The sequence below is a fragment of the Vombatus ursinus genome, unplaced genomic scaffold (assembly GCF_900497805.2).
Source record: "Vombatus ursinus unplaced genomic scaffold, bare-nosed wombat genome assembly UNPS02014810.1, whole genome shotgun sequence".
Classification (NCBI taxonomy): Eukaryota; Metazoa; Chordata; class Mammalia; order Diprotodontia; family Vombatidae; genus Vombatus; species Vombatus ursinus.
This window is the reverse complement of record NW_020954588.1, coordinates 11,477,075-11,491,433: the sequence shown is the minus strand read 5'-3', so window position 1 is coordinate 11,491,433 and position 14,359 is coordinate 11,477,075. Positions and strand designations below refer to the sequence as shown.

Here is a 14,359-nt window from a genome sequence, read left to right as displayed (position 1 = left end):
TCATGTTGTGAAAAACTCTATTTTCCTTAACCCTATCCCTCCCCCCCATTTATTCTATTCTTTCTCTTGGCTCTGTCCCTCCTCAGAAGTGTTTGCTTCTGATTACCCCCTTTCCCAGTCCACCCTTTTCTCTATCATTCCCCTGCTCTCTTGTCCCCTTCTCCCCCTATTTTCCTGTATGGTAAGAAAGATTTCCATACCCAATTGGATGTGTATGTTATTACCTCCTTAAGTCAAATCCTATGAGAATAAGATTCACTCATTCCCTCTCACCTTCCCCTGTTTCCACTACAGTGTAAGAGCCTTTTCTTTTCTGTTTTTTTTTGTGAGATAATTTACCCCATTCTATCTCTCCTTTCTCCTCCCAGTATAATCCTCTCTCCCCCCTTAATTTTATTCTCCAGATATGACCCCTTCATCTTCAACTCACCCTGTGCCCTCTATCTATCTATCTATCTATCTATCTATCTATCTATCTATCTATCTATCTATCTATCTATCTATCATTATATATATTTGCATACCTATAATTTTCCCTCCAACTACCCTAATACTGACAAAGGTCTCATGAGTTATAAATATCATCTTTCCATGCAGGAATGTAAATAGTTCAACCTTAATGAGTCTCTTATGATTTCTCTTTCCTGTTTACCTCTTCATGTTCCACTTGAGTCTTGTATTTGAAAGTCAAATTTTCTATTCAGCTCTGGTCTTTTCATCAACAATGCCTGAAAGTCCTCTATTTCACTGAATGACCATTTTTTTTTTCTCCTGAAGGACTATACTCAGTTTTGCTGGGTAGGTGATTCTTGGTTGTAATCCTATCTCCTTTGCCCTCTGGAATATTATATTCCATGCCCTCTGGACCCTTAATGTAGAAGCTGCTAAATCTTGTGTTATTTTGATTGTGTTTCCACAATACTTGAATTGTTTCTTTCTGGCTACTTGTAGTATTTTCTCCGTCACCTGGGAACTCTGGAATTTGGCTACAATATTGCTAGGAGTTTTCCTTTGGGGATCTTTTTTAAGAAGAGATTGGTGGATTCTTTCAATTTCTATTTTGCCCTCTGGTTCTAAAATATCAGGGCAGTTTTCCTTGATAATTTCTTGAAAGATGATGTCTAGGCTTTTTTTTTGATTATGGCTTTCAGATAGACCAACAATTCTTAAATTCTCTCTCCTGGATCTGTTTCCAGTTCAGTTGTTTTTCCAATGAGATATTTCACATTGTTTTCTAATTTTTCATTCTTTTAGATTTGTTTTGCAGTGTCTTGATTTCTCATAAAGTCGCTAGCTTCCAATTGCTCTATTCTAATTTTTAAGGAAGTATTTTCTTCAGTAAGCTTTTGGACTTCCTTTTCCATTGGACCAATTTTGCTTTTGAAGGCATTCTTCTCCTCATTGGTTTTTTGGACCTCCTTTGCCATTTGGGTTAATCTATTTTTTAAGGTGTTATTTTCTTCAGTATTTTTTTGGGTCCCCTTTAGCAAGTTGTTGACTTGTTTTTCATGATTTTCTTGCATTACGCTCATTTCTCTTTCCAGTTTTTCCTCTACTTCTCTCGCTTGCTTCTCAAAATTCTTTCTGAGCTCTTCTAAGGCCTGGGACTGATTCATATTTTTCTTGGAGGTTTTGGATGTAGGAGCTTTGACTTTGTTGTCTTCTTCTGGTTGTATGTTTTGATCTTCTTTGTTACCAAAAAAAGATTATATGGTCTAATATTTCTTGTGAGGTTTGCTCATGATCCCTGCCAATTACTTGAGTTATAAACTCTTTATTAAGGTAGAGGTCTGCTTCCAATGTGGAGAATGTACTGTTACAAGCTTCGGGGGTTTTGTGCAGCTGTTTTCAGAGATACTTCTAGGAACCTGTAAATTTTCAGTTCTTCCAAGGTGGTATGATAAGGGGCGAGGTTTTACAGCTTTCCTGGCCTGTGCTTTGGTCTATGAGTGACCACAAGCACTCTTTTCTGTCTTGAAACTGTGAGGAAGATTTTTTCTCCACCGTCATTACAAGCTCCACCATGCCAGCACTCCTCCTGGCCCCGGGACCGCCCCTCAGAACTGTGACCCAGATCCAAGCACGAGCAAAGCAAGAGATTCCTGCCTCAGCACTGGCAAAGAGATCCCTGCAATCTCTCTCTGATCAGCCACTCGATTCCCCCTCAGTCTGTAGGCCGGAAGCTCAGGAAGCAGCCATGCTCAGGAAGTAGGCCATGCTCAGGAAGTAGGTCATGCTCAGGAACTGGGGCTGAGACTTAGCTTCTCTCTCACTGCAGTCACAGACTTTTCCCTCTGACCTTCTAAGTTGTCTTTGGCATTTGTGGGTTGAGAAGTATGGAAACTGCCAGAGCTGCCTGCGATTCAGCACTCTGAGGCCTGCTCATGGTTCTCTGTGACCTGCGTGCCCATGCTGAACTGCGCTCCTCTCCCTGACCAGTGCTATATACCTTTCTAATCAACCATCCAGGTTGTCTTGGGCTGGAAATTTGTTTCACTCTGTCTTTTTGTGGGTTCTGTTGCTTTAGAATTTGTTTAGAGCCATTTTTTAATAGGTATTTGGAGGGGTTTGGAGGAGAGCTCAAGCAAGTCACTGCTTTCATTCCACCATCTTGGCTCTGCCCCCTCAGGAATTCTTAATAGCAGTGAAATTATAGGTGTGGGGAAAGCAATTAAATAAATAAAAGTGAGCAGTTTTGCCAAAGTTAACAGAGATTTAATATTCATTTGAGGACAAATATAATTCTGATATATATGAACTAAAATAATTCTAATTTAAATGTGGGCTAATATTAATATGGACTAATAAAATATAGTTTAATATGTAGGACTAATCTAATTCTAAAATATTCTAATATATTAATTCATTTTTTATATGTATAATACTATACTAATTCTAATGATCAGTAGTGACTTATGAGAACAAATTTTTTTTGAGATACTTGGGAGATACTGAAGATACTTTGAGATACTGAAGGAAGAGCACATTCACTAGACTATTTTGGCTAACTTAGAGCTGAATCAAGTCACTTCATGACTGGTTCCAGGGATGGGAAACCTGCAGCTTTGAGGCCTCATGTGGCTTTCTAGGTCCTCAAGTGCAGCCCTTTGACTGAATCCAAACTTCAAAGCTGCAAGTTACCCACCCCTAGTAGTCTTTGAATTCCAGAAGGATGCTAGCCACTGGGAAATAGTGCTGGTGATAGTCAAAGATGACATTCTTACTTAGCTGCCTGTTTGAAAAAGCACAGTGAGTTTGACTTGGCCCAAGTCACTGTAGCATCACATTCATGGGGTCATTCATTCACAAAAGCAAATATTCATAAAAGCAAACACTGGATTGATGGGTATGGATTCTAATTGGTCATGTTGGGACTTCTTTTTACAATGGAAAGTAAAAAATTATGAGTGATTTGTTATATGGACTTTTAAGAGTGTTTCTTAGGGCATTAAATAGAAATGTTTTTTTTTTCTTTTCAGAATTGTATATAACTTCTCAAAATGCAAGGTGAGTCAGTGTGTGTTCAAGTGCATGCATACATTTTCAGATTTAAGTCATGCAATTGTTAGTTTTGCTTAGTTGTTTTACTTTGCTATAAGAAAGGTCTCATGGACTGTGTGTAATCTGGAAATGTTTTTAAAGTAAGAACAAAACATATGAAAACTTAAAATGAATAGATATATGTATCCAGTGTGTATATATATATATATAATATATATGTATGTATAACACTATATTCACATATATGCAAACAAATTGAAACATTTCTGTGTTTCTATGAAGTACAGTAAAATTGGTATTGTTCTGTTTTTACATTTCATTTTTACTGTAGTTTGACTTCTAGTCATTTTGGCTGGCCTATCTCTGACAGACAAATAGGCATTTTAAAAAATACTTGTTGTATTGGATTTGATTGGACAAACCCTGTTTGAGAACTTTCTTATCTAGGTGATTGTCCACCAAGTGATGATTTTTTTTCCCCTAGCAATTACAGCAGCTCATGATGGGTGTCTACTAAAATATAGAGGGTTCACAGTCTGTGTCATTGGATGAAAACTTATGATACTAATGAAAACACATATCCTCAAACTATTAAAGTATTTGCATCAATATGATGAGTGTTTTCAGAGATCTAACTAGCAATTTTTTTTCCCTGGAATAATTCAGTTAGGGAAAATAGGGGGAAACTTTGGGAAGGAAGAAGGTTTTCTTCTAGAAGCTTCCTGTTTTAATGAATTATTCTTGTTGATTAGGCCCCAAGCTCACTTGTTTCTGTTGCTGAAGGAGCCTAATTATTTTGTGTACTCTAAATTTTTACACCCTAAGGCAATGTGCCAGTTGTCCCACCTTAATAACAGTTCAGTGTTATCTATTTCTTTGATACTTATATAAAGCATAACAAAACGATTGCTGCCGTTTGGAAAAAAAATTAATCTATATGCAGTAGGACATAATCTCTTAGCTGATTGTAATAAATCACAACTTCATGTAAGTCTAGCCAAGATACAATTTTGTTGTGTTGATACAATTCATAGAATTGCTCAATTCTCTAACTCACTTTATTTTTTTTGGAAACAGCACTATATATATATGTGTGTGAGTGTGTGTGTATGTATATGTATATATATGTATATGTGTGTGTGTATGAGATTCTATCCTATGACATATTTCTCTAAGTTAAAAATATCACAGATATGACAGTATGCTGTATATAAATTATTTTTTTCTAGAATTTTAGACTAAAAAGTCCCCAAATATTCTAAGTATAGAATAACATTCTTTTTTACAATTGTGTTTTTTTTCTAGCTTCCACAAGTCCTACTGTACCTATAGATGATACAGAAAAATCACCTAACCCAATACCCGAAGTCCCTCCTACCTACACTTCTCATTATCAACCAGGTGTGTTCAGTCTTCTGAAGAGTAACTTTTTTTCTTCCCTTGGCTCAGTTTTAGGATTAATGGTAAAGATTTCAAGGAGATACATTTTCTCACCTCACTATTGTCATTGTCAATGTATTGTTGGCCATGGTTAATGAATTGCTCTGGTCTAGGTATAATATCTTTTTTCATGCATATTGTCTAAAGAACAAAATATTCCATGATATGGAACAAAATGTTCCAAATGATATTTGACAAGAACTATGGAAAAAACTCAAAATCAATTGGGCAAAAATGAGAATTAGACCAGTACTTTATATAGTATAATACAATTTTAAAGGTCACAGCATTAACATAAAAAGTAGAGAACAGAAGAAGGTTCCTAGAGGGAGCTTTGCAGTATGGTGGAGAGGAATGCTACACCTGGAATTTTGGAAACCTGAGCATGGATCTAGCCTCAAACAATTACTAGCTTTGTGACCACACTCAAATCATCTAATCTCTGCCTCACTTTCCTCATCTGTAAAATGGATATGATAATAATAGTCGCTATCCCAAGGGTTGTTGTGAGGACCAAATGAGATAATTTTTATCAAGCACTTCGTAAACTTTCAAGCACTATATAAATGTTAGCTTGTATCATATTACATTATAATATTTTAATATATAACAACACAATTATATTATTATATTATTATTGTATTATTATTATCTTCATCATGATTATAAGGCTTTTCACAAATATGGCTAAGGGGAGAGTTCTTAACCAAGAGAGACAGAGATGATTATGAAAGATAAAATAGATAATTTGGATTTCACAAAATTGAAAAAAAAAACTTTTGCAGAAACAAAATCAGTGAGGTTGAATAAGAAACTGTTGAGTGGAGGGGAAAATCCTTGTTTCATGTATCATTAACACATATCTAATAGCCAAGATAATTCAGGCCAATAAATCAATAACTATTTAGTAAGCAGTTACTGTGTGCCCAGTACTGTACTAAGTGATGATACAAATAAAAGAAGGACAGTCACTCCCCTTGAAGAGCTTATATTCTAATTGGAGAAGACACGTTAAAAAACAAATTAGCAGAAAAACTGGGGGTGGGAGCGTGGAAGAAGACACATTAAAAAACAAATTAGCAGAAAAACTGGGGGTGGGACCCATGCAGGCAGAGGCATGGGGGAGAAAGAATTCTGGAGAGTCAAAAGTAGGGCCTCGAAAAGAATGAATGAACACGGCTAGCCTAGGGGCTCCTCCTTAAGATGGAGATTCTGGGAAGAAATGACAAATTATGTGGAGGGATCACAGAAACATAAAGGTTTACCTGCAAGAGAAGACTGTAGGGAGAGAAGGATCATTCAGAATGACAAGGTTGCTGGAGCAGAAATATATAAGGCAAACAAATATCATGCAGCAACATTCTTTAACAGATAAGTGGCCAAAGGGTGCTAGTTGAGTACAATCCAGTGGAAATATACAGTGTACATTCAAATAATATGACCGCTTTACAGGATTCATTTATTCTTATCAGGACTTAGTTATAAGAGCAAACACTTTTCAAAAGGTATATTAGAAACTATTGATGAATATATGAAGACATATACCAAATCACTAATAATATAAATGCACTTTTAAAAATTTTGAGGTTTAACCTGACACTCGGCCAATTGGCCAAGATGACCCCAAAAAAGCAGGATCAGTAGTAAGGATTGTAACAGTCATTGTACTTGTATTCCTAGTATCTCACACACTACTTGGCAAGTTCTTAACAAACACTTATTAATTGAATCATTCAAGGTAGGGTACAATTTGGGGGTGGTCGATGGGGAGGGACATCCAGAAATGACTATGTTGTGAAAATAAAAGGCAGTAATGATATGCATTTGAACCAACCTAGAATTCAGAGATTTTAAGGTTTAGAGCCATGGATTCCAAAGGTTCTTAATCAGGGTGCCTTCAATTGAAAATCAAAAACAAAAACAAAAACATTGATAACTATATTTCAATATAACTGATTTCCTTTGTAATGCTATGTATTTTAAACATTTAAAAACATTTTATGCATTTAAAAACTATGGAGTAGAGGTCTATAGGCTTTATCAGACACTGCCCAAGGTATCATAATATCAAAAAAAAAAAAAGTTAAAAACTCCCAGCCTTGACACTAGAAGGACAAGAGAAGCCCTAGACTAATGGTGCAGAGCTAATTGTCTCAGCTCTAGAATCAGGTCAGTAGACTAGGAGATTTCTGAACCATTGCAATGTGCTTTGGAATATAATGTTTTCACATATGCTTTTCCTTATGTCATATTCAGGCAATAGTCAGCATAACCCTCCTTCCCAGGTTACCTCCAAGTTTTATCCTCAACTGCCTGTCATAACTACTAAGTTACACCCAACCAAGAGAATATGTATCTCAGCCTCTGCTGGCTTCATCCCACCCCTCCTTACTTTCCCTTACACTTCTAGAGTAGAGTCTATTGGTCTAACTCCTAGTTCAATTTTTCTCTTTGGTATAATAAAAAAGACTCAGAACTTGGACCAGGAAATCTAGCTATGTGGCTGGTCAGTTTCTTAGAGACTCAGTTTCTTATTATGTAAAACAGGAATAAATATTATGTACAGTAACAAATCCACAGGGTTGTTGTGTGGGAAAGTCCTCCGTAAAACTTAAAGCACACTATAAATGTACTTTATTGTTATTCTTAATAATAATAATATATACTATATTTGGCACAGGCAGCAAAGAAGGAAATTCATGAAAGCAGCTGTGATGGTTAGATTAGCAATGAACAGTGCAGGGTGGGGCACTTATTTCCTTCTCAATTTCTGAACAGCTGTAGTAATTTACATTTAGACATTTATATTAAGATATAAAGTATGTATATGTCAGCAGATGGAGCTGCTGCCCCTGGTATTCTCATTTCAATTTTATGTTCCTTTTTTGGATGGATTCCTAGGCTTAATATGTCACACACGCTGTCTATATAAAATTAAGCTAAAATAATCCTATAAAAGACCTGATAATTAATTCTGTATATGGTTTTTAGAATCATCAATTGATAAATCCTTTTTTATTTAAAACAATAGTTTATCTTTTAGAAAAATGTTATCAATTATCAATTGATAAATCCTTTTTATTTAAAATAATAATTTATATTTTAGAGAAATATGTATCTGAACTGTAGCTCTGTAAGCTTAAAAAAACTATTTTGTAAAGAATTCCATTAAAAACATGGATTTACTGTTTCCATCTGAGATTCCACTTAAAAAAAAAAAGATTCACTGTATTCGCCATCTAGTGGTATAAGCTGGTATGTATCTATGATTCTAAAAGACATCTTTTGGAATACATGGTCCCTTTAAAAACTGGTAAAATTAATTTCTGTAATTATATTTTCAATTATTATGGTGGAACTTGCCAGTGACTTTCTGGATAGAAACACTCCGGTTTTTCGAGATGATGTTTGCTTTTTCATCAGTCAATCAGGAGAGACAGCAGATGCATTAATGTGTCTTAGGTATTGTAAAGAGAGAGGAGCCTTAACAGTAGGAATTACAAATACTGTTGGCAGCTCCATATCAAGGGAGACAGATTGTGGAGTTCATTTTAATGCCGGTCCAGAGATTGGTGTGGCCAGCACAAAGGCTTATAGAAGCCAATTTGTGTCTTTGGTGATGTTATTGAGTTGAATTCTAGGCCTAGAGGTATGTTTCCATGCTGTTTTTTCCTCAAAATATATTAGAAATCACACTTAGGAATGAAAAAAATATTAGTACCATATTTAAAGAGGAAAATACTAAGAATTAATTATTAAAATACTAAAATAGAAGTAAATGAGTAGTAAAACATACTTCAGTGAAATTTAGTTATATATGAAGGAGAAATGGGCTCTCTGAATTATATGACTTATTATTTTAATCTCTAAGAGGGATCATATGAAAGTTGTCAGACTGATCTTGTAAATATAATGTATGTACAAATGTACATGTATCATAATAACTCAGATTTGTATAGCTCTTTAAGATTTCCAAAACCCTTTTCTCACAGTTTCCAGTGATGTACAGCTGTGAGTATGCATAGATAAACTATATAATCTTATATCATCTGTATATAGTATACAAGGCATCAACTCATTGGGGACTCATGAAAAGCAATGATGTCCTTACTATTTTTTTCAGCAGTATGGAAATTTGTTTTGTTGGTAGTAACCAGGCAGAAACATAAGGGGGTATATCGTTCTTAACCCAAATGAAGTAGTCTGAAACTCAGAATTCAAAGAACAATTTTGGGGAAAAATTATGGAAACTTTTGTTAATCACATTGTAGTTGTTTCCTAGTTTATTCTAAATCTCTGCTTGCAACAAAGAAAGAGAGTTAAACAAAGCCATCCAATACAATGACTATACAAAGAACCATAATTTTGAACCTAAAATAAATATTCACTTTTAAGCCTTTGGTATCCTTTAAGATTTTAGCCATTTGTTCCAGAACACTTAATTTTCATAGCTTATATAACAATATTGCTTAAATATAATGATAATAAGTAGTTGGATTTTTTTCACAACTAAGATTTCAAGTAGTGTTAAATAAAATATTTGCACAATATATTGTTTTCCTAGTTGGGTATTTCATAGAATCTTAGAACTGGAAGAAACCTTATGTATTATCTAATCCAATTCTCCCCATTTTTCAGCTAAGAAAACTGAGGCTCAGAGAGTATAAGTGACTTTTCCAAGACCATACAGGTAGTAAATGAGAGAGTCAGGATTTGGACTAAGGTCCTTTGATTCCAAGCCCAAAGTTCTTTTCTGCTCCACCTGTTTCTCTCTGTAGTTGGTTCTCTCAAAGTTTAATAGACCCATAAAGAGATATAAAATAGAGACATCCACATATTATTTTATTCATTAATTTAGTTAACAAACACTAAGCAATCATGTTGTGTACAACATTATGTTAGACATTAGGAGAGCTAGAAAGATGAATAAGCATAGTCGCACTCTTAAGGATAGTGGGAGACGTGTTGATCTAGAGCCTTTCTAACATTGTGTAAAAATAGCTTGTGTCATAATAAAGTTTCATTGCATTCTACATTTTGAACATTGTATAGAGTTCATCTTTAAAATGACTTTAATTATTTCTCTTTAAAATTCTAATTCTTTCATACTCAGGACCTCCTGTAACAGTTGGCTATCCCATCGCAAGCTATCCAGGCCCTGGCCCTACAGGCTTTCCAGGCCTGAATCAGCCTGGTGGCTTTTCCATGTATGGAAGTGGTGGCCCGCCAGTTGTGTATCAGCCTGGCATCAATGTGAACCCAATTCAACCTCCCCAGATAACATGGATGCCAGCACCACCTCCAGTCCCAAACTGCCCACCTGGTCTGGAATTCCTGTCTCAGGTAGTTGAATCTGCTCAATCCTTAGTTCATTCACTCTAAGGTGTATTAAATATGCATATATTAGATAAATATACAACTTAGTTCTCAATGTTACTGGGACATTTTGTGGGAAGCAATGACAGGACTTGGTGAAATTAATTATAAGAGGTAAGGAATAAGAGAGAGTTAAAAACAACTCTGTGACTTTTCACTGGCTATCCTCCATACCCAGAATGCTCTTGCTCTTCACTTCTTCCTCTTGATTTCTTTCAAGATTCAACTTAAACCCCACCTACTATAGGCAGGCGTTCCTGGTCTTTCCTCTTCTGTCTTCCCCCACGACTTCCCTTCTAGATTTATATTGTGTGTATACAGAGTTGTTTTCATGTTGTCTACCTTGTTGGAATGTGAGCTACTTCTTGAGAATAGACTCCATGTTTTTGCCTTTCTTTGTCTCCCTCAGGCCTAGCACAACACCTGACCTATCCTAGGCCCTTAATAAATTCATAACTGACTTACTTATGACTCCAAAGTTTCTAGATTGGAAGGCTAGGAAAGAAAGTCAGTTTCAGGGGAGAAGACTAAGTGGACAGAGAGTTAGATTTGGAGTCAGGAAGACCTGAGTTCAAATTCTGCTTCAGACACTTAACTAGCTTACCCTGAGCATGTCATTTTACTTAGCTTCAGTTTCCTCACCTGTAAAATAAGGATGATAATAATTCCTATCTTAAAGGAGATGTTTTGAGGATATAACACATGTAAAGTACTTTGCAAACCTAAAAGCCACAAATGTGAGCTATTATGATTATTATTGCTGTTGTTGTTTAAGACATGTTGACTCTGAATTGACCAAAGAATAGACAAGTAGAGATGTTACCATAGACAGATGGACATAGTTGCCTAGAGTGAGAGTCAGGGTGAGGGATGGAGATTGAGTAGACCACTTCAGCATAGCTGAAACCAAGAGACTGAGATGCTAGAGACAGAGAAGTAGACACATGAGAGTAGGGACTTTGGGGACATCCACAGTGGTCAAGAAGAGGAAAAAGAATCAGCAATGGAGACAGGTGCTTTTACATTTGTCACCTACATTTGTCAATATTAATTCATTCGACATATACCTGTTATCAGATATGGGCCAGACTCTATGCTGTAGGTTCTCTACATGATGATAGATAGATAAATAGATAGATGGATAGATAGATGGATAGATAGATAGATGGATAGATAGATAGATAGATAGATGGATAGATAGATAGATAGATAGATAGATAGATAGATAGATAGATAGATAGACAGACAGAGATAGAAATATGTGGAAACCGATATAGATCTGTCTCTATCTATGAATTGTTCCCTGCCTTCAGGGACGTTTTGATGTATTCTCTGGAGGGAGAATAAGTGAGCTTAAATACTTACATATGCTGAGGATGATGACAGGACTAATACTGGACTAAAATTTTGAAACATGAAAAAAAATTGTCATCGGGTTCCTCTATCTTTTTTTTTTTTTTTTGCTTTCTCACCTTTGGACATCTTCATTCAACTCCCTCTTTATCTATTCTCTCCTCCCCTATCGAAACCTGGCCTTAAGGAAGGATAATCCCTAGTTGCTTAGGGGGCTAGGGAATTTTCTATTGGATGTACCAAACTAGGGTGACTAAACTCTATTGCCTCTGATTCTTCTTTTTTTGTGAATAGGTCACATAAATACAAGGGATGGTAGAATTCCTTTGAGTCTAGGTTTGTACTCCTGGATATTCATTATTCACTGTAGCTATCTCTACCCTTGTATCCCCTTTCCTCTGAGTGAAGGGTTGTCCTTGGTTAACTGGAAAACAAATTTATCTTTTAGTTTGAATTTGATTTTTAATTCTGTTTCATTTATCTTTAATAACTCTTTGTTTTATCCCAACAGTTAGACAAAATACTGGTTCATCAGCAGATTGAACTTCTGGAATGTAAGTATATTCTGTCAGTCAGCAATGGAAAGGGAGGAGAATAAACATTTATACAGTATCCACTATATGCCAGACTTTGTGCTAGGTACTTTACAGATATTAAGCATTTGTTAAGTGCTTATTATATGCTGGGTGCTGTTCTAAATTCTGGGGAAACAAAGAAATGAAAGAAAAGTTCTTATCTGTAAGAGGCATACATTCTAACAGGAGAGACAATATGTTAACTACCTAGACACAAGATATACACAGAATAGGTGGAAAGTAAATTCAGAGGGGAAGGCACTAACAGTGAGAAGGACTGGGAAGGAGCTCCTGAAAAGGTGAAACTTGAAAAGAATCTGGAAGGAAATCAGGCAAGCTGAGAGACAGAGGTGAGAGAGCAGCACATTTCAGGTATGGAGCATAGCCATACATGGAGTCTGCTAGATAATGTAGTGGATAGAGCAATGGGCCTGGATTCACAAAGAAATTATTTCAAATCCAGTTGTGCTAGCTATATGTTCCTGGGTAAGTCACCGTATCTCTGTTTGCCTCAGTTTCCTCAACTATAAAATGGTCATAATGATAACACCTATTTCTCAGGAGTGTGGTGAGGACTAAATGAAGTAATATTTGTAAAGCACTTAGTATAGTGCCTGGTACGTAGTAAACACTATATAAATCTTAGCTAGTACTACTCTTATTATTAGGGAGACAGGATATGGAGTGTCGTGTTCAAGGATCTAAATATTATTGTTGTTGTTGTCTGTCCTTTGTTCTTGAAGAGGACCAATGTATCATAAGGGCGATGTCTTGACTTGCACGTGAATTGGCCTTGAGCAAGGCATAACTACACAAAGTCATCAGCTTCACACTCTCCTCCAGAGTCATCAACGTCCAAAAACGCAGAGACAAGAATTCTCCTATTTTCAGACCCAAGGTTTCTCATGATAAAAACAGATTTAGGGTTAGAAACAGAAAAGGAAAAATTAACCTAGGACAGTTCTCAAATGAAGTTTTCTATCTTTATAATTGATCTTCCTGATCATTTCTTCGATCTCTGAATGAGACCATTTTCCTTTCAATTAATCAGTCTTCTCTCAGCAGCTATTATGATCACCTAAAAAATGGAGCATGGCCTAGTAATATCCTTTCTAAAATTGGCTCAGAACTATTTTTTTTCCCTAAATGATAATCCCTTCTTCCCTGATACATTTGAAAATACCAATAATGAAGGATCTGGATCTGGAATATAGTAAAATTCTACCTGTTAAACAAAAATTGAGACCAATCACCCGGAGTTCTTCCCTGCTCCCTCCCTCAAATACTCATCTCACATCATTCAGATATCTTCCACCACTATCTCCTCCCTTACTCTGGTATTGAATGAAGAGATGCCCTTTCTATTTGCCAAGGGCAACCCTTCTAAATGTAATATGAGGCCTCCTCAAAAAACAATGTTTTTAAATGTCTACTACATGGAAGAAATAAGATCTTATATTAAATGACTATTAAGCTTTTTAAGTGAAAGTCTGCATGGTGTAGTAGATAGAGAATTGACCTTAGGGTCATTAAGACCTGAGTTCATGTCCTGCCCCTCTTATATACTGACTGTGTGACCCTGGGCAAATCTTTTCATCTCTCACTACCCCTGACAACTCGTGAAAAATGTAAATTAAGATGAGCTGTTAATCTGTGATCTCCAAACTGTCTCCTCTCCAATTAAATCCCTAGTCTGTTGGGCCCCACCACCCAACACCAAAATAAAGTTTCTTACAATTCTTTACTTTTCAAAAGATTTCAGGTATAGGATAACATAAGAAGTACACAAGTGTGATGTCTTCTTAGTTTTTTTTTTTTTAACATTTTCATGTTTGTCATGAACTTAATAATCACTGTTTCACAAAGAACAAAAAGGAAGGTCGCATGTCAAATTGTGGACTTCTGTTATATGTTACTTGTTTTTGATATCATATGTTAAAATGAACAAGCTAGTAACACAAATGTCTAAAATATTAGACACATTTCAAATGTGATAAAGAAAATTAGTTTTAAAAGTATACCAAAGGAACACATTTCTTTTTTTTTCCTAGAATTGTTTTTTGTTTGTTTGTTTTGTTTTGTTTTGTTTTGTTTTGTTTTGTTTTGTTTTGTTT

The 14,359-nt window shown here is 35.7% G+C and overlaps 1 protein-coding gene across 1 annotated transcript in view; it reads left to right on the top strand.

Annotated features, from left to right (window-relative positions):
- The window catches only part of PLSCR4 (phospholipid scramblase 4), a 53,510-nt gene that overhangs the window by 21,471 nt on the left and 17,680 nt on the right, over positions 1–14,359 (top strand). Inside the window, exons 2-5 of the mRNA XM_027876073.1 lie at positions 3,480–3,507; positions 4,807–4,902; positions 10,055–10,284; positions 12,182–12,224. Of these exons, the coding sequence (XP_027731874.1) occupies positions 3,501–3,507; positions 4,807–4,902; positions 10,055–10,284; positions 12,182–12,224 (376 nt within the window). The 5' untranslated portion in view covers positions 3,480–3,500. The remainder of the gene's footprint in view (positions 1–3,479; positions 3,508–4,806; positions 4,903–10,054; positions 10,285–12,181; positions 12,225–14,359) is intronic.